The sequence below is a fragment of the Bidens hawaiensis genome, unplaced genomic scaffold (assembly GCF_021521415.1).
Source record: "Bidens hawaiensis isolate Kalapana, Puna unplaced genomic scaffold, B.hawaiensis_p1.1 tig00007800_1, whole genome shotgun sequence".
NCBI classification, from domain to species: Eukaryota; Viridiplantae; Streptophyta; class Magnoliopsida; order Asterales; family Asteraceae; genus Bidens; species Bidens hawaiensis.
The window spans coordinates 776,217-797,691 of record NW_027491541.1 but is presented as its reverse complement, the minus strand read 5'-3'; the positions used below and the strand labels follow the sequence as shown (position 1 = coordinate 797,691).

The window sequence follows — 21,475 nt, the reverse complement described above, 5'->3', positions numbered from 1 at the left end:
TTTGTTAGTTTTGGACTGTTGGAAACAAATACGTTAAAAGATGGTACCGTCGATCGCAAATTTGTTAATTGGGACCGACAACGACCAAAAGATGATAGCTATGATTAATAAAAACCACTTAAAACAATTTAAAGTGTACTAGCAATGCTTATGACATTGTTTTTCGGCACATTGTTTTTCTCTAGTGCCATCGTCCCCGGCTCGCCGCCTCCATTGTCGCCATTGCCGTCCATACACCAAATGCCGATGGCACCACATATCGTTGTTATTGCCATTAAACACCATTGCGATATCTCCACCATCACACTACTAACTCCCATAAGACAATAATAGCGGGCACATATAATACATTTTTGGTACTTTTTTCTGAAACGACTAATTTCAATCCAAGTCTATCAAAACTTTTTTTATTTGAAACAAACTATTGCCTTTTTTTTACAAATGCTCGTCTTGACCCAAGTGACCCAACTTCATTTTACTAAACCCGTTTTGATTAACATATATTTTGATTAACATTACTCGTTTTGAAAAATTAAGTTGGTTAAGCTTACATATCTTTCCCTTTCCTATTTCACTTTGTATCTGATACGAATGTATACTATTTTTTAATAGCAAGTTACATTACGTCTAAAGTCTAAACTATACTATTTATTTTTTTAATGTATATTACTCTCAAATTTATTTAATTAAAGTTTATTTTGTATAGGCCGGGATCACACGTAAACATAAAATCATTATTTATTCTCAAAATAAGTTTGAATGACATTTTGTACAATATATGCACTTGTTTTCTATAAATTCCCCACGTAAAACCTATTTGTTCTTCAACATCTTATTTAGCCCTCCACGCACTTCCATTGTCATCTCCAATATACCTATACACATATATACAAATGTCATATATACAATTTATCATGAGAATACAAGAAACTCCAACAATGAGCGTGCTAACACGTAATAACATCATGGCACTACTATGCAGGTTATCTTGTTTCATCATCATTAATCATGCATTCATCGCAGATTCATCTCCTGTGGGTTCGTTGATCGGTCATGATCACCACTTTCACATACGAAAGTTGCAAGAATTTAAGTCTAATTATTTCTTCCCACAAAAACATGTGTCTCTTTCTTCATCTTCGTCTCCATCTTCAGGAGTGTATTCTGTGATCGAGTATGGTGCGGATCCTACAGGGAAGAACGACAGCACAGATGCAATCCTTGCGGCAATATCCGAGGCCGTTTCGGTTACTGGTGACGGGTTCTTGATGCAAGGTATTACCAATCTTGGAGGAGTACGGATAAGCCTGGAAGGAGGGATTTACAAGATCAGCCGTCCGATTAAACTGCCGGACGCCGGCCTAGGGAACATCATGGTACGTATATCTTAAAATCTTAGTTTCTTTAATATCATCCAAAATGCTGTCCTTACTTCTTGCAATATTAACTCGATGCGTATTTAGATATGCATCAAAATAAAATGAAATTTTAGAGTTGTATACTACGTTTTTGATATTTCTAGTCTGTTTTTAAGGTAAAAATCATATCCAATTGTCAGTAATCAAAATCTCAGCGAGTAGTTTATTAACCATATCTCCAATATCTGTAACCCAACGAGTAAGAGTCATGAGACCTGATATTAGATATAATCATACAATGAGGTATCATTAGTCAAGGCAGACTCAACGTACTCGGAGGCATAAAACTAACTAAAATGTTGATGCATTTTTATGTTATTATTTTTTTATGTGTATAGCAGTAGAGAGTATTCAAAAATTATGGAATATTAATGATATACAATGATAATGGATATGAGATGTTCTTCCTTAGCTTTTGGCTCATCAGTGAGTTATAAATTCTAAAACAGCATACTTTCAAAAACACATAATGCATAACTCTTATAGACGGAGACCCTATGAAACTGGGAACCTAGCTAAATCGTTAACTTGATTTAGCTTACTCACGAGACGGTCCTGTCATTAGTATGTCTAGTTTTGAGCATACAAGTTTATATTGATATACATATTTGTATGTGTTTACAAGTAAATCTGGAAAAAAAAAAAAGGAAAACAAGTTGGTTCACCTGAAAGTTTGTATGATATCTAAAGTGCATTTTCTATTTGGTCATGTAGATTTAGTCCATGGTTGGTGTCTTCCATAACCACTCCAACCATCAAGAAATCTTTAATCTTCTATTTCTATTAGATAATTATTTTGCGTATTGTTAATAGGAGATTCAGATCATTGACATCAACGAAAATTCTAATTTAGGATTAAGATATACAAAACAATTATCAGTAATCATATAACCAATGTCTCTACATTTCAACATCCATTCACTTCATTTTCTTTTGGGTGTACTACGTCATCTTTGAAATATAAGACAATTAATATTGTTTGAAAATATATAAATGTCACCAAAATTCTTATATATGTATATAACAAATGCAAAAAATTTTATTAGCATTAAACAACACGATTCCTACACCATACATAGGCCATTGTTTCCCTAGTATTGTACTAATTATAGTCTCCGTTGTGGGGTAGCGTCACATGCTACCTCACTCAAAACCTTAGTTAAACATCAAAGCATGGTCGTAAAGGGGGTGCCAAGAGGGGAGACGCCCTTTAACACAAAGAGGTGGGGTCCACACCTCAATCTACTGCCTCCAACAATCACATGGACGCATACACACATTCATCTTTTTAGATAATTTTCTCGTATTTATTTATTTTTGGGTAATTAATTATGCGTTTGTTAAAAGGTAAGTGGGTTAGTAAAAGCTCATTGTTATGCAATTTTTAGTTAAACCACACAACATATAGTCTAGTGTACTTTATTAGGTCCATCACGAACATTCGAGTCAATTGTCATAAATATAACTAACGGACCTTGTTTATCCCTAAACAGATATTCGGAGGAACGCTAAAAGCATCTGACAATTTTACAACCGATAGCTATTTACTAGATCTATCATCCTCATCATCTTCCACAAATCATGATTACAAATACGAGTTCATAACAATTAAAGACCTAATGTTGGATTGCAACTTCAAGGGAGGTGGTATTCAAGTAGTTGACTCACTTAGAACAACCATTGACAATTGTTACATCGCCCATTTCACCACAACAGGCATCCTAGTACAACAAGGTCACGAGACATACATCCGCAACTCGTTCCTAGGACAGCATATAACCGCTGGCAATGACCCTAACGAACGCAACTTCACGGGCACAGCTATTGACCTACAAGGAAACGACAACGCCGTCACGGATGTTGTCATTTTCTCGGCCCAAGTGGGGATAATGGTTTCAGGTCAAGCTAATATTATCACCGGCGTACATTGTTACAATAAGGCGTACGGGTTTGGTGGGACCGGGGTGTATATAAAGGTGCCCGGGATAACACAAACCCGTATTGTTAACTCTTACTTTGATTACACAGGGATAGTGGCTGAAGACCCATTACAACTTCATGTTTCGGGTTGTTTTTTTCTTGGAGACGCGTTTATTGTTTTGAAGTCGGTTCGTGGGGTCGTGGATGGAGTAAACATTGTGAATAACATGTTTTCTGGTTCGAACAAAGGTGTGGATATCGTTCAGTTGGATCAAACAACTAAAGAGTTTAATGAGATCGGTCGGGTTGTGGTTGAAAATAATGTTGTGAACGGGATGAACATGAAGGCGACCGTTGCTAATGGTGTGACACCGGTCAATGGGACCTCGTGGACAGTCGATTTTAACAAGATACTTCTTTTTCCTAGACGAATAAAATTTGTTCAACATACGTTGATGAGTAATGGAGGTAATTTGTTTCCTAAAACTATTTTGAGGAATGTGTCAAATAATCAAGTGTTTATCGAGTCAGATTTGATGGTTGAAGGAAGTGCATCGGTCACTGTTGATCAAGGTGTAGCGCTGTGAAGCTAACTTTTATAAATTTGGTTATTTGTTTATTTGTTTTTTTTTTTTGTATTAAAACGTCCAAAACAAATGGATATCTTGATTAAAAGATTCAAAAACATTGTAATTTAAAATATTTATATTGAATGTTCTATATTTATTATGACAGTGTAATTTTTTTTACATTTGAGATTTTTTATTTATCTATGCATGTGCTAGTTTGTGAATAGCAAATTGTTGGACTCCCCGTCAATCGGGTGATACGGCATGCCATGGCCCATGGTGGATGTATGTTTAGTTGTCACATAGATAGATCCACCATGTAAAATGACGGAACACCTAGTTTCAGTTAAGGCTTAATGTCAGAAACCTAGAAACAATTTTATTATTATTATTATTTTTTTTTATTTTTTTTTTTGTTTAAATCCCCTAGACTGCCAAAAAATTACTGCCCCCCCCCACCCACCCACAACCCCAAGTCCCACATACCCTCTCCTCTAAAAAGACTCTCAAAGACTCCCCCCCTTCACTTAAGTATATACGCGCAAACCAGCTACAGCTGAACTATAGATAAATAAAAACAAATATTTATAAAAACATGTAACATTTCTAACTTTACTCTACAGTTATTTCCAGTATAGTAGTAAGTCTAGGTTTTCTATACCGTCTCAGAAGCAAAGAAGAGCAAACAACACTTACAGATGAGAGCGCCATGCACGCACCTGCCACCCACGGTGGCAACTTTAACTTCAACCACGGGAACAGAATACCAGCCGATACAGGAATCGCAATAACGCTGTAAGCCATGGCAAACACATAATTTATACGAATACGCTCAAACGTCTTTCGTGAAAGATCAATGGCCGTGATCACATCTTCCAAATTGTTCTTCATTAATACATAGTCAGCAGCCTCTATTGCAATGTCTGTTCCCGCCCCAATTGCCATGCACACATCTGCTGCAGCCAAGGCTGGTGAGTCGTTGATCCCGTCACCCACCATTGCCACTATGCTCCCGTCTTTTTGAAACGAACGGATGACGTCAGCTTTGCCAGCTGGCAGCACCTCTGCCCGCACGTCTTGAATGCCAGCCTACAGACCAAAATGGCATTTCAATTCTCTACCGGTTATGGTTAAGTTTTATCTCTAAGGGGTTAAATGGGTCAAACCTCGTTTGCAACAGCTTTAGCAGTACGCCAGTTGTCTCCAGTGACCATGATCGATCAGACACCCATTTTGAAAAGACCTTTAACAACAACAGCTGCTTCTCTCTTTAACGGATCTGCAATACCCACGACACCGATGAGTTGAGAATCATATGCCACCAAGATCCCGGTTTTTGCAGTTTCTTCAAGTTCCACCACCACGTTTTCAACATGGCTTGGAATGTTAACCCCTTTATCGCTCAGTAAACTTCTGTTACCAACCTGTTCAAAATAACTGCATGTATAAGCAACATTTGCAGAATCCTCATTCAACAGTATGATTAAACAACAAACCATAACACAGCCTATTTATTAGGATTAATATTATATATACCCTTGCAAACTTGAAAAGTTTCATATATACCCCAACCAAGACTTAAAATATCATATATACCCAACTTTAACGATTTTTTACTTAATAACCATTCTACCCCTTACCCTTATATTCATTTAACCAAATTTTTTATTTGGATTTTGATCGACATCGACAATAGAAAGCAAACTAAACCAGAGTCTCTGTCTCTCCCTTTTGTTCTCACGACAACAGATAACCAAAACAATCAAATATGTATGTTCAAATCAGATAATCGATCTCGAATCAGATAATTGAACCACGTATAATTGCATGATGATCGAACAATAAGCAATCTGATATTTTGAGAAACTATTGTTTATGGGTAAAAAAGATTGAAGTTAAAAATGGGTAAAAAAAACTTGAAGTTGAAAATGAGCGTATATGAAATTTTAAAGTTTTTGAAAAATAAGGATAAAGGGTCATTTATTAAATTGTTTATAATGAATTGAGTATATATGATATTTTAACTACTTTGTAAGGACATCTATAATATTTTTAGTTTTACATGATTATATATGATACTTTTTCAAGTTTGTTTCCGAGTCTCACCAAAATCTGCTTCTGATTGATGTAACACTGAATGCCCTTTCCAGGAATCGCACAAAAATCAACCACATCAAGAAGCCATCCCGTCATTTTTTCATCATTGATCACATTTTGAGAATCTTTGGTTACACTAGGATCCTCAAAGAAATGAAAATGGCGAGCGTATTCCATTATTGCTTTTGATAAAGGATGCTCACTGTTAGCCTGAAATAATTACACGACTCATTGAGTAATGTATGTATAATATCTATATAATGATTTGAGTTATACCTCAGCAGAAGCGACTAGTGTCAAAAACTCTCCACGGTCCATTCCTGTGAACACTTTGACAGTGGTAACTGTAGCTTTACTCTGAGTTAATGTCCCGGTCTTATCAAATATCACATAACGAACCTTTTGAGCCTGTTCTAATGCATCTCCTCCTTTGATCAGAACACCATTATTGGCTCCGACCCCAGTTGCAACCATGACAGCGGTTGGTGTGGCAAGACCAAGTGCACAAGGACACGCAACCACCACCACTGAAATCAAGAACATAAGTGAAAAATCAAAGTAGGTGCTGTTTAGAGGTAGCCAGTCTCGCGGGTAAGCTCCAACAACTCCAGTAAAAAACCTGCACTTTAATTACATAATAATGTAAAAGTATTTATTGATTATCACTACTTTAGTTTAACGAGGCATCAGTTACATACCACACCATGAATGTTGTCATTGACAACACAACAACTGTAGGGACAAAAATGCTTGCAACCTGAAACATACCAATAAAAGCACGGATGAGTATAGGCTTGTAAACGAACTGAACGCGGAGCATGTTCGTGTTCGTTCTTTTAACTTTAATCGAACAAACGATCGAACACGAACAATTAAATGTTGCTTGTGTTCATTCATTAGGAAAATGAACATGTTTGTGTTCGTTTATGTTTGTTTGTAAACAGTATAAACAGAAGGTTCACAAATGTAAACAAACGAAAATAACTCAACACTGAACATAGATGAACAAACAAAACTGAGCTAACCAGCTAAAAGTAATGTGAAGACAATGTGCTGGGCCTAAAAAGTTACTAAAACTAGATTAATTTGTAATAGATCAAAAAGAATTTAAACGAATATAAAAACGAACGAACTTAAATGAATGTAAACTAACGAACATAAATATATGTAAACGAATTTAAATGAGCAAACATTCGCGAACATAAATGAACGAATGAGACATTGGTTCATGTTCGTTCGTTTAATCAAATGAACATTTTTTTTGCTTGTGTTCGTTATTTTATTAAATAAACAAACATAAACCAACTTCCCACCAAATGGTTCACGAATTATTCATTGAACGCTCGTTTTTTTACATGACTAGATGAGTAACCTACATGCATCAAGTGTAATAATGTTTAAAATGTGTACATACAAAGTCAGCAAACTTCTGAATCGGAGCTTTTGCCATTTGTGCAGTCTCAACCAATGAAATTATCTGGCTCAAAACGGTGTCAGAACCTATTTTTGTGGCTTGAACATGGAGGGAGCCATGTAAGTTTATTGTACCTCCAATCACTAAGCAATTAGCCTCCTTCAATACAGGCGCTGACTCACCAGTAACCATACTCTCATCCACATAACTTGAACCCGAGACAATTAGACCGTCAACTGGAACCTTTGAACCAGGAACAATCTTTAATAAGTCACCAGGTTGGATCAGTAATGCATCTATTTCCCTTTCTCCAATAACACTTCCATCTGCAAGAAACCAAAAACTTAGAATATAGAGAAAAATTCCCCAAATGATCCCTGTGGTTTGATCATTTTGCAATTTTGGTCTCAGATTTAAAATTAGTTCAAACACTTGTGAGAAACTGAGAGATTACTCATTTAGTTTCCACCGTAAACCCCATTTAGTTTCTAAATAGATAAGTGATTTCATGTGACGATAATTGCGTCTTTTCTAATTTGAAACCCTAATAAAATGCTCTTTCAAACTTTATAACTCTTCACGTCGACTTCATCATCTTCGGTTTGTAAACTAACCTTAGATTTGGCGCTAACCTTCAAAGAGCATCATCACATTCAATAAACATCAACATGTGGAAATCGCCATTTACAACAACCCCGTGCTTTTATATATTTATGTTTTAAACAGATAAATGAAAGAGAACATGTAAAATGAAAAGCCATCTAAAAAAAATAAAACAAAAAATATAACCTCATAACACTAAAACTAACTTGGATTAACGGTTGGACTAAATGTGCAACTATTCCACAAATGTTTGGACTAAATTTGCAATTCTTAAAATCTTGGGGACCAAACTTGCAAAATGGTCAACCACAGGGACTATTTATGCAATTTTAACTAAAATATAATAAAACATAATTTCCTAAACCGCTAAATGTTTAGTAACATTGTGTACCTTTGTTTTGGATAAGCAGTAAAGCTGTTGAAGGTGTAAGTTCAACTAACTTCTTTATAGCATCTGATGTTTTCCCTTTTGCTATAGTTTCCAAATATTTCCCAAATAAGACAAAAGTTATTAACATGGGACTTGTTTCAAAATATGTTTGAAACCAGAACCCTGTAATTGCACCATACAAAAGTGCATAAACAGAATAGAAGTATGTAGCTGAAGTTCCCAGTGCCACCAAAACATCCATGTTTGTTGCACGATTTCGTAGTGCTCTGAAAGCCGCAAGATAAAACCGCTTTCCAATAACAAACTGCACGAGGCCTACCAACACCACACGCAACCAATCACCAATTTGGAACGGTCCAATTCGCGAGTGAAATATGGAGTTAAGAAAGGGTATATATGGACATATGAACCGCATTGCAAAGATAGGAATCTGTCATCAGGTATAAAAAAGGCTAGAAAAGATTATACACTTCAAAGGGACCAACATACCCTCAGCTAAGCTTCCCATGATCCTTATCAAACTACATTGTACTACGTAACTCATGAATGGTATTAGGCCTGTAAATGACCCGAAGTCCGAACGTTCAGTGAACCGTTCAGTGGGAAGTTTGTTTATGCTCGTTTATCTAATAAACGAACGAATATGAATGAAACTTTTTGTTCATTTATTTAACGAACGAGCATGAACACATGTCTCGTTCTTTCAATTATGTCCGTGGACGTTTGTTTACGTTCGTTCATGTATGTCTTTTTTGTACATTTTTTTGTATATTCATTTAAACTTTTTTGGGTCCATTACAATTAAGTCTACTTTTATGAATTAGAAGTATCACCTATTACAATTCAATCAGGTTTTATTTTTTTAGGCCAAACAGATTGATGTTCACGTTTACTTTTAAGTGGTGTTCCCTTGGTTATGTTTGTTCATCTCTATTCAGTTAGTTTGTTCGCTTGTGCCAGTTTTCGTTCGATAATCGTTCATTCATATCTTAAAAAACAAACATTAACGAACACGAACAATTTCATAATGAGCAAACACAAATAAGAAAACTCCGAACTTCGGGCATTTGTTCGGTTAAACTTAAACGGACCGACGCACCTAGTTCGATTCGTTTACGAGCCTAAATTGTATATGATGGTCTGTAAAAGGGTCAAGACATTATAAACCACTAAATCATTAATATAAGTTAATTTACTTACACCGAGTAACAAACTGAATAGAAAGTGGCGCCACATGTGTGAAGATTCTTCTATATTTTGAGAAACCATCCTCATATGAGGGTTCTTTACACGTACTTCAAAATCGCCAGAGCTTTCTTCATTAATTGCATCAACTAAGGCTCTAAGACCAACAACCTCAGTATCAAATAAAACATCTAACTCATTTGACATCTTGTTAAAACTGAATTGTTTCACTCCTTTCATGTTACATAGTATTTCTGTTAACATATGTTCATCCAACTCATTGGATATTCTTGTAACTCCTAACGTGATTCAATCCTGTCCACTGCTTTCTGCAAGTGAAGCTTCAAAACCAGCATCTTCGATTGCATTTACAATTTCATCCTTGCTGATTATTGAAGGGTCGTACTCTACTTCGCCTAGTGAAGTAGCGAGTGCAATTATAGCCCGTTTAACACCAGGAAGCTTTCTTAATATGCCTTCAATAGAATTAACACAAGCTGCACATGTCATTCCTCTAATTATAAACTGGCCTACTAGAGTTCCATGTGTGTTTGACTTTGTAGTGGGATGTTCTTGTAGAATTTCTGCTTCAAATCCTGCATCTTCTATGGCCTTCTTAATATCATCATCCTGAATAATGAACAACCCCGTAAACTTCCTTTTGATGAACACATCAGGTGGAAAATTACAAACAATAAACAGCATACAGCTATTGCAATGTAAGAATAATCCTGGTAACATTCATAATCTCAAATTAATAAATATGAAATAAGGACAGCAAAGACCTAAATTAAAGCAAATGTTAAGAGTCCATGGCATAGTAATAATAAATGATAAAGGTGAGTGATGATTGGAAATTTTCCATACGACTCTCTGAAAATCCAAGTCAAAATACCCCAAATCCCCAACAGGTTGTTATCTTATAAACAGTTTTATATTATAATTAAGGACGTCGTTTAACCGCAAACTCAACAACCTAATGTTTTTAGTTCATAAGAAAACTCTAATTCCTAAAACTGCATAACATACCTAATGAATGGTTTAAATGAGTAATAAAGTAGCAAAAAGTGAGGGTCACTCACATTGACCAAATTGGGATAAAAGAAGACGTCAGCTTTGTTCTGTAACAAAGCAACGGAGGCGGTGATGACGCCATCGAGACTATTAATCGCTGCATGGACGGAATTGGAGCAGGCTGCACACGTCATCCCGGTGACTCTCACCTGGATTCTGTTAACGCTTCCCTGCTTTTATCATCCTCATCATAATTATCTAAAAGCCTAACGTCCTCTAGGTTAACGCCTACCGACGAATCACAAACCTCCGTCAGCTGGAGGTCTTTCAAGGTCGGCGCCATGGATAAACAACAGCGAACCGAGCAAATTATCTGTATATATATATATATATATCGACGGAGAGAAACCCTAACCTACGTACGTATTATGGCGGGGAGAGAGAGAGTAACAAACAACGGGGAATTAGAATTAGAGGTTGACGGAAACGATTAACGAACACGATCACATTTGTATTCTTTATTTATTTCGCTTTCTAATAAAATAAAAAATTAAAAGATGGAGGATGACGTGTCACGTTAACAAATTGAAAGAGAGGAGCTCAGGGCGATTGACACGGCCAACGTGGTCAAGATTAAAAAATAAGAACAAGAACTGGGTTGGAGTCCCCTCCTTGTTGTATCAAGATTAAATTCCAACCCGTAAGCACCCTGAGTAATTGTTACTCTCTGCTTTATTGATTATGAATAATTTTGGGCTAATCGGTCAATGGTCAAATCCGGCTAAAACTGATTTCCAACGAGATTCCAACAAAAATGGGTGATTTCCGGCGAGATTCCGACCAAAATTAACGGTTTCCGGCAAGATTCGATCAAAAACCATCACTTTCCGACGAGATTCAAGCAAATTTTCGCCCAAAATGTGTTTATGTATGTATAAAACTGAAAATTACATATAAAAATGCGTGTCTATATATATAAAATTGAAAATTTTATATTAAAGTTTGATCCAATTAATACCGATTAATCGTTAGTCCCCGCCCAACTACCCGACTAACGATTGTTACAATACTTTCTGCACCATATATGCTAATAACAACAAAATCTTTGTAAAACCAAATGTAACTCCCTACTTTTAACATATTTGGTTTAAGTAGAAACACCAGTGGAATGGTCCTATAAGATTTAAAAAAAACAAAAAAATTAAAAATAACATTTAATTCTAAAGCTAGTTAAATACATGTTGTTAGTTTAGTCATACCACTTTCTCAGTCAAATCAATTCAATAGATCAAGTTAGAGGTGCACAAATCGAGTTTAACATTTAATTCTAAAGCTAGTTAAATACATGTTGTTAGTTTAGTCATACCACTTTCTCAGTCAAATCAATTCAATAGATCAAGTTAGAGGTGCATAAATCGGGTTTTTCAAATACCAGGTATGAAACCGGGTTCGGGTATGACCGAGTATTGGAAAATTGGGTATTGGCAATAACCGGGTTGGGTTGGGTTGGGTTGGGTTCGTGTCCGGTTATTGTCTCAAAAAACCATACCTTATGTATCGGGTTCGGGTCGAGTATAGAATCTGGTATTTAAATACCATATTTCCGGGTATTGTAAAAAACCCTATTTTCGAGTTTTTTATGGCTATTTTTAGGTATTTTTCGGATATATATTGGATTTTTTAATGGGTTGCACCTTTTAGGATTATTTTTCCGGGTAATTTCGGGTAATATCGAGTATTTGTAAAGCCCGGTTCGGGTATGGAAGCGGTTCGGGTTTTCGGGTATTATCGGGTACAAATCGGGTCCGGTTCCGGGTATGAGTTTTGGTACTGAAATGCAAACCCTATCCGTACCCTACGGGTACGGGTTTGGGTATTAAAACCCCGGGTATTAAAGAAAACCAGTTCCAGTTATTTTTATCGGGTCTAGCTCCGGGTTTTTTGTGCACCTCCAGATCAAGTGACCAATTCGTGCACATTGAAAATCTTAGCGCATGGATAAGTTTGTGGCCAGGACATTAACAATTTGTGATTTCGGGTATGTTTGGCAAAGAGCTTTTAAAAGATTTAAACTACAAGCTTTTAAGTAAAGGTCATATTTATTGAAAAGTTTTGTTTGGTTAGCGTAGCTTGAAGCTTTTAGATTATGAGAAAAATGTAACATCCTGCTTTTGGTTATAATGATAAAATAAATTTCGTTTATTTGATAGTGGGTTGTTATCGGTTTAGATGATTAGAATATGAGTTGGGCTAGTGTTGGGTGAATGGATATGAGTTATGGACTCGGGTTATGAAAGAAAGAAGGAAAGACCATGGGCTTAAGCCCATGATCCCTAAATATATAAACCATAAACACCACTAAATTCCTCATTTACACACATTCCATACACCTCCCAAAACACACACTTAAGCTCTCTCTCTAGTCTCTCTCTCTCTAGACCGAAACCAAGAAGGAAACCGATCCCGACCCAAGTTAGTCGTGCATAGCTCAAGAAGGGAATAACCGTAAACGGTGAACGCAACCGCATCGAGGTGAGTTTCTAGCCCCACTTCCTTGTTATGTTTTCGGGGCTGTGTGCATACTCGATGTGATAGTTAATACACTTACCTTAAGTGGTAAGTGTATGCCTTGTACAATTTATGTATGATGATTGCTTGACGGTGCGTGAACGATCTTCGGATATTGCATGTACCGTCAGGTGGTAGCTAAAGACGTGATTGCTATGTATGATATAAGATTATGAATATTTATGATGTATGCATAATGTACGTATGATATGTTAATGGTACGTGAACGCTCTTCGGAGATTGCACGTATTGTCAGGAAAAGTATTTAAGGACATGTATAGTATGAAGCTATGGAAGAAAGGGTACCGGACCCTAATAATATCCGAGGATGAAGGGTGACCGGACCCTAATAATATCCGAGGATGGAGGGTACCGGACCCTAATAATATCTGAGGATGGAGGGTACCGGACCCTAATAATATCCGAGATATGTAGGGTGAAACGCCCTTTATAATGTATGGTTAGATGTGAATGTGTATGGACGAATGCTGATCTTGATATGTATGTAATGCGTACATTCGGGCACGTATATGTGTATGAAAAGTAAGTTATGTGATTAACTAGAACTCACTCAGCGTAGCTGACTTTTAGTATGCACGCAGGCAAATAGGTTGAAGCAGTTCGCGTGACTGAAGACACATGGCATGGAATCGAAGATACTGACATCTCGAATAAATGTTGTGTGATGTTTTAAAGACTATGTTTTGTTTTAATTGACTACGAATGTTTTATAAGACATGATTTGATGGTTATGTAAAATGTTATGGTTGAAGTTTTATTATTGCGCGAAAGTTTTTATTAACTCTGATATTTAGAACTGCGTTTATGAGTAAATCCAACGTTAAAGTAGGGCTACCGGTAACGGGGCCTTACAAAAAAGCTTGAAGCTAAAAGCTCCAACGCGTTAAAGCTACAAGCTTTTAGTATTTCAAATTTTACAATTTTGGTACTTGAACTTTCATCATCTTTTGTTAATTCAAAACAAACTACTCCCATGAGTTTTTAAAAGACCGTTACGTTTTCACACGTTAATATTTTTTTAAAAAAATTGCATCATAAAAACAAACATTTTATTCTCTTTAATTTGAGTATCATATTGTTATACTTCTTTAACTTTTAAAAATTAACATATTATGTAAATATTGGTTAGGATCGACAATAAGTCGAGTAAGGCAAGCCTGGGTCATGTGTAAGACCAAATTAGGGTCGGAACGAGTCGATGCAAAAAGGGCTAATTTAGTGTGGTTCATGTTGGTACGGTTTTGAGTCGAAAGTGTTCAAGTCAGAATAGGTTTCGGATTAAAACAGTGCACCGCGCAAGCCCTCAGCTAGTTTTATTAAAACTTAAAAGCTCTAAATACTGTACCAAACACCTAAGTATTTCTAAAATCTACAGCTAACAGCTACCAGCTACAACTTCCAGCCACCAGTTTTCAGCTACCAGCTACATCTATCATCTAGTTTTGCACATCATGTTTAACTAACACCACAATGCATTCTTGTGTTCATATAGTTTAACATAACATTCTTATGCTACATTTATTTAGGAATAAACACATACTGGTTATTAATAACTGACCACTTCCAACTCCTTTGGTATATAAAAAACTTTATCATGGTAGTTTTTCTACATTACCATATATGATCTACCATATCCTCTTACACTTCATTTCCATCTACATATCTATAGCTACTAGAAGGTCGCATTAGCACCATGTGTTTCGTCATTACATTCGCGAGATGAAATAATCAGCACATTGTCCGATGTATTCTTGTTACTACAACATGTTTCCGGTAAAAAAATAATTTTGTTTTCTAAGTAAAAAATATAACTGTAAGTTTTACCATTTCCATTACCATAACATTATATGCATAACCATAGAAAAGGACATGCCATCAACATCTTAGATGATCAAAAATGGTTGCCTTACTCTTCACAGTAAGGTAAAACTGACTTTGGAGCTGCACTATTTTATTTGAAAACTTAAATATGCCTTAGTGTTGTAAATTAAGAAATTTAAATAGAGCAATTGACTTGCTATAAAGGAGGTAATTTGAACAAAACATGTTTTATTCATCCACCATCAAGGAACGTCTAGTCAAATGACTTTAAGAAACGCACACATATAATCGTTCCCAAACTAGTTACAAACATAGTTTAACAACAAAAACACCACAAAGATAATAACAATTCTTGCAAGTTGCGACAAGGATGGCAATTATTGTAACAAAGAGAGCTCCGGTATGCAATAATGCAGGCTATATGCTGTAGTTAACTGGCAAATCGGTGTCTATCATGAGGTGCAAGATAGTCAATATTCGGGCCCAATGGAGTGATTCCGTTGGGGTTAATGGAAGGATGACTTCCATAATAATGTTTCTTGATATGTTCCATGTTAACAGTGCTACTCATACCTGGGATTTGGAACAAGTCTTTTGTGTAGTTAAGCAGATTCGGATACTCGCGCAGCAGTTTCTTGTTGCACTTAAAGTGAACTGCATAAACCTGCATTTATATTGAATTATATAACTAATTAACTTAATAATAATAATAATAATAATAATAATAATAATAATAATAATAATAATACGCGCTACCAACGATGCCTAGGAGTTGAAGCAAGACTGATTTTTCAGGGAGAAAAAAATTAATTCCATCTCTAATTCTAACTACTTTCTCACGGCGTAATATAATCTGGTGCTGATAAAAAACGTTCCAATAATAACTTTGAAAGTGCACATCTGAACACCTATAAAGACTAAAGAAGTTAACCCGTTGTGCGACGATGCTAAACAGGTCGTGTTCGTGGGTTAGAGGATCGAACACAGACAAACCCAAAAACTTGACATGAACCTGAAAATCGTGTCATATACGTGAACCCAAACCCGATACAAATATTCGCTGGTTGAGATGAACACGACCCGTTTAACCCAAAAAAGTTATTTTTCATATTTGGCACTATAATACTCTAAAATTACCAACAAAACATACAAATGTATGCAAAACAATTACGTTTAAAGTATACATGTTGTCAATTTTTGTTTCAATGTATAAAGTTTGCATAATTACCCAACCATATTAAGTCGTGACATAAAAACACATTTTAAAATATAAAGGGGTTACCCATTTAACCTGCCAGTGCCAGGTCAACCCAAACCCAACCAATTTAGGTAAACGCATTCATGGTTCGACCGAAACTGGCACGAACCCATTTAGACTAAACCCAAACCCGTGAATTCCACGTAGGCAACAGTACAAACCTCATCAAACCGTATGAGGGTAACAAACAGCCGAATATCTGCCTCTGTTAACGAGTTCCCACATAAGTATCTTTGTTTTCCAAGTATTTCTTCACATTTGTCTAAAGCTTCGTATAACTGTTTAGCAGCCTACATAAGGACAAATAATAATGAGAATTCATTATACTTTTATACTAACATCAAAAGTTAAAGTAATACCTCCTCATAAGGCTCTTGCTTCTTAGCAAATCCACATTTGTAAACCCCATTGTTTATCCCACTGTAAATCCACTCATTTAATTCATTAATTTGGGCTTGTAAATGAGAAGGGTAAAGATCCAATGATGGATTCTCTGCTATTTCATTGAATTCAATATTCAACATGCGAATGATCTCCTCACTCTCATTATTCACAATAGTCTTTAGTTTCTTATCCCATAGAACCTATAACCAATCATCATAATTCATAAATAAACTATATAAAAAGTTATAAACGCTCATATAATTCAGTATACATACAGGAACGGTGTATTTTCAAGAGTAGTTTGCACCAGCAAGCTCATATAATGCGCGCACGGTTTTTGCTCCATTAATATGGTCTGGAGCAGCCCCCGGTTGCTCGGTCTCGGTGTCAGGAAACACCCATCCCATGTGCTCGTCGCTTTCCTTTGTTCTCTCCCATATGGGTTTAACTGACTGAAATTTAAACAAGTATAAAAATTAATTGCTAAAGGTCTAAGGTTTTACAAATAATTTAACAAGCTGAGTTAATTACATGGACAGTCCCATATTGTTCACTCAAACGTAACACGGATGGTCCTTAAGAGTAGATGGACGTTACGTTTTGAGAATATAATATTAAAAATACCCAAAACACCCTTGCATTCAAATTTAAAAATTATTATCTTTTTTAACTCTAACCCTCCTCTGGCGTGTTGCATTGTCACCATAACTTGAGGACATCAGGAACTACTTGTGTAATTTTAGAAAAGTGGGGACTATACATGCAATATGGGCAAACCACATGGGCCATCCGTGAAACGTCACAATGACTCGAAACTGTAAACATACCGTGAAACTAATGGCCTTGTCGAGTCCTTTAATCTGTAAGTAGGCAAGGCACCGAGAGGCCCAAGGGCATGCATAAGACACATATAAATGGTATCTTCCAGGTTCGGCTGGAAATTTGGCGTTTGGATCCCGTGAGATCAAACTACGAAACGTCGAAGGAGTTCTAATAAAGGCACCGGTTTTAGACATTTCATCCAATGCAGAGCGAGCCATTTGAAGATTTTGCTGCACAAAGAGGTCAAAAATAAAAGTCAGATAGTATCCAAAAATGAATCCCTTGTTTTGATACTGATCAATATTAGATAACAGAAGATATCCGACAAAGAACATCAGTTGTAAAGAAAAACAAAACAAGGGGGGGGGGGGGGTTTGGATGTGGGAATAACCTATTATGACTATGATATCCTGGCTATTTAGGTAAAAAAAGATGTGATTATGATCGAGATATGTCATACTTAGGTCAAAATGAGCTACTATCCCTAAATGTAAACAACCGATTATGATTCTCTAGCTGCAATAATGGACCAATTTGAAAACATGTATCCAAACAACCAGCAAATTGTATCATCTTAATTTTATTAGTGTCTACAGATCAAATTAGGTCAAAATTTGTCGTAAGAACTAAAATCCTGTATGTTTGGGAGGAGTAGAGTAACGAGAAAGTTGGCTTGATCAAATGAATACTCAAATTGATAATGAATATAATAATAATAATTCCTTTAATTAACGTGTGTTCTGTCAAAATGAAACGTGGATAGACTCACGATCCAATGAAGCAACCGATATCAATCAAACGAAATTAAGAAAACACAGTTATAATTTTCAAGTGAAATGCTGTAGAAAATGATTGATAATTTAAGATAGAACTGATGATGAGTGAAAGATAGGTAACCTGGAGAAGAGAAGAGAGTGTTAGATTGAGGATGAATGGAAGGTGATCATCATAATTTTATTTATAAAACTAATATATTCATGAGTCATCACCTTCGTCATGGTCCACTTCGGCTGCTGCACTGCACCGTTTGCTATTCTTAGTTAAACCTTTTTTTTTTAAATTACGAAAAGTACATAATTAGTTAGAAATTTTAAAACACCGAGTCTCATTTCACGAAGGGAGGGGAGGGAAGAAGAGGAATTATGACAGAAAAGAAAGCCAGGGGAAGGAAAATATGTGATTTTATTTTGTGTTTCCGAGTTTAATGAAAAGGGAAGGAAAAGAAGGGAAATTAAACATTTTAGATGTTCCCGAGTTATGAAGAAAAGAAAAGAAAGATACATTTTCCTATTATACCCTTTAAGTAAACTATTATATGGAGTTAGATATAAGGGGGTGTTTGGTAGAGAGATTTGAGGGTGGAGAATTAGGTTTCTCTTGTTTGGGAGAATTAGGCGGAGAATTGGGCGGAGAATTGGTTTTCTCTGAGAATTGGGTGTAGGCAAAAAGTAGAGAAATCCAATTCTCTCCATTTTGAAGAGAAATGGAATTCTCTCTGCTTCTAAATCGCGTCTCTGCTCTACTCCGTTCGCGTATGATGATGATGATGCTCCGACCGGCGATGGTGATGATGATGTCGACGTCCGGCACGGCGGCCGACGCCGCAGCCACGTCCGTTCGCGTCTCTGAGCCAAAACGAAACCCTAAATCGCGAGGCGGTGTTGCGAGGCGGAACCCTAAATCGCGGTGTTGATGTTGCGCGGCGATGATGATGACGCTCTACTCCGTTCGCGGTGTTGCGACGCGTCTCTGAGTCACCATTTCTCCACCATGATGATGCCGAGGCGGAACCCTAATCACGTCTCTGCTCCCGTTTCTCCACCCATTTCTCTATTGTACCAAACAAAGGAAATGATTGTCAATTCTCCACCCATTTCTATTTCTCTCCAATTCCATTTCTCTCCCATTTCTATTTCCATTTCTTCCCATTCTTTTTCTCTGTACCAAACACCCCCTAAGGGTAATTTAGGAATTGATAAAAGTTATAATTAAACATAAATACTTTCTCTCCTAATCTCTTCAATTTGGAAGGAAGATAATATCTATTTTTTTTTGTCATAACGAAGTTTTATATAATTTACTATAAAACGATTACAATAAAGTGGCAGGCAAATGGGCAATAAGCTGCGCCGCAACCCCCTTTTGAATAGCAAAGCCAATCCTGCTAAAAACGAAGCTTTGGGACCTAGAAGCTGAAGAGGTTCCGTGTACGACGCGCTGAACCCTACTAAAAAATTTCACAGCCTCTGGAGCCAGAAACCAAATGTATCAAAGACAAATGGTAGAAAGACATGTTGATTATCTAAACAAGCTTTCTCGTGTTTTAAACAAATTTTAAACAAATTTAAAAATGAATAGTTAATTTACAAATTCAAAACCGGGTATTAATACCCGGTCGTACCCGGTTCCAATACCCGAACCCGATTATACCCTACCCGGGTATATAGGGTTGAGTTTTTCTCGTCAATACCCTACCCGATTTCTCTCAATACCCGATCATACCCGAAACCAATTTCATACCCGAACCCGGGTATTAGAAAAACCCGATTTGTGCACCTCTATGTTACCCGTTTACCTTCTATATCAATTTGAAAGAACCAATAATATGTGCTAGGGGTGTTCATGGTTCGGTTTCAAACCATGAATCATTCGAACCGGTAATCGGTTTGGTTTCACGGTCGGTTAATTTCTTTAAAAGTTGATCGGTTGGTTTCAAAGTTTTTAAACCGTAACGAACGGTTTAGTTTACGGTTTATACCAAAAACCGACCGTTTAAAACCGGACAGTAAGGTTTTTATTTCATATGATATATATTTTTTTAACTATTTGTATTTTATATTAAACTTAACTAACATAGAATACACTCATGATCCTGTAAATTATTAAGTTTATGTAATTCACTTATTCTTTCTCTGGTTATTACTTTTATCAGTTTATGTTTTTCCATTTTCTTTTATGATTATACATGAAACTCGACTTGAATTCTAAACTTTCCTTTTTAATTTTGTTTTTTGTATTTTTAATATTGTATGCTGCACTGCACATCAATTGTATTCTGGTTGTTTGAGCACTGGACAATTTTTTAACATTTTTTTTGTGTAAACTCTCACTTTTTTAAACATCTTTATGTATTTTGTAAGCATAGCATGCTGTAAGATTATATTATGAACAATTTGATTAATTCTATACAGCTTCTATTAACAATTTCATTTTATGTAAAGGCCAAAAAAACCCAACCCCTAAAACTAAACCGGAAGTTCGAAACAGTTCATTTTGGTTTGGTTTTAAATCTCAATGGCTCGGTTATGGTTTTCGGGCAACAAAAAGGCGCTAGTAACGGTTTTGTTACAGTTTAACCTAAAAACTGTTAAAACCGAACCATGAACCCCCCTAAGAATTATGTGCATTATGCACAAAATAGTTGACTTTTTATACTAAAAAAATTACAAAGCTTGCCAAAACACATTCTAAAACTAAATTTATTTTTAACACACTTGTTATTAGTTTTTGTCGCTCAAGCGCAATTGAAAACAAAAACTGAGCTTCAGTTTATTTATGGTTTCATTAAAATTTTATAAAAACTTTAAACTTAAGCTCTTCAATAGCATTGTTATTTTATATATAATTGTTAGGAGATTTGGTGACGTTTGGCGGCACCTTATTGGTGCAATTCTTTATTTATATTTTTTAGTTATGGTCCGTAACTAAAATTGACCGAATGCTAATATTTTTTTTGTCTTGTTTTAGTTCTGGTATGCAACGAACTTGACTGAAACCACCTCAACGTTTGAGACCGAACCATCATTCGAATTTTACCGACATGTGCCGTAGCAGCATGGCATATAAACCACCCGTTAATGTTATAATAATATAATTCACTCGTTTTCAACTTTAATGTACGAAATAAAACTCGTTTACAACATGAATAACATCATTCGAGTAAAAGTTATACATATGATATTTGAAGGACTAAATTCATAACATTGCTTT

The 21,475-nt window shown here is 36.0% G+C and overlaps 1 protein-coding gene and 2 pseudogenes across 3 annotated transcripts; 1 reads left to right on the top strand and 2 right to left on the bottom strand.

The window, feature by feature from the left end:
• The first annotated feature begins 938 nt into the window (after positions 1-938).
• Positions 939-4,004, top strand: LOC143636142 (polygalacturonase QRT3-like). Its single transcript, XM_077103808.1, has 2 exons — positions 939-1,376; positions 2,912-4,004. The coding sequence occupies exons 1-2, from the start codon at positions 939-941 to the stop codon at positions 3,923-3,925; spliced, it is 1,452 nt and encodes a 483-aa protein (XP_076959923.1). The 3' UTR covers positions 3,926-4,004.
• Positions 4,005-4,485: 481 nt separating this feature from the next.
• LOC143636141 (copper-transporting ATPase RAN1-like) lies at positions 4,486-11,027 on the bottom strand (annotated as a pseudogene). Its single transcript, XR_013154187.1, has 9 exons — positions 10,680-11,027; positions 9,613-10,227; positions 8,413-8,842; positions 7,419-7,744; positions 6,703-6,761; positions 6,281-6,623; positions 6,014-6,214; positions 5,074-5,331; positions 4,486-4,996 (listed from the first exon to the last, which is right to left on the bottom strand). The product of XR_013154187.1 is annotated as a copper-transporting ATPase RAN1-like (transcript).
• Positions 11,028-16,228: 5,201 nt separating this feature from the next.
• Positions 16,229-17,733, bottom strand: LOC143636140 (uncharacterized; annotated as a pseudogene). Its single transcript, XR_013154186.1, has 4 exons — positions 17,491-17,733; positions 16,939-17,115; positions 16,639-16,863; positions 16,229-16,569 (listed from the first exon to the last, which is right to left on the bottom strand). The product of XR_013154186.1 is annotated as an uncharacterized LOC143636140 (transcript).
• Positions 17,734-21,475: the final 3,742 nt, after the last annotated feature.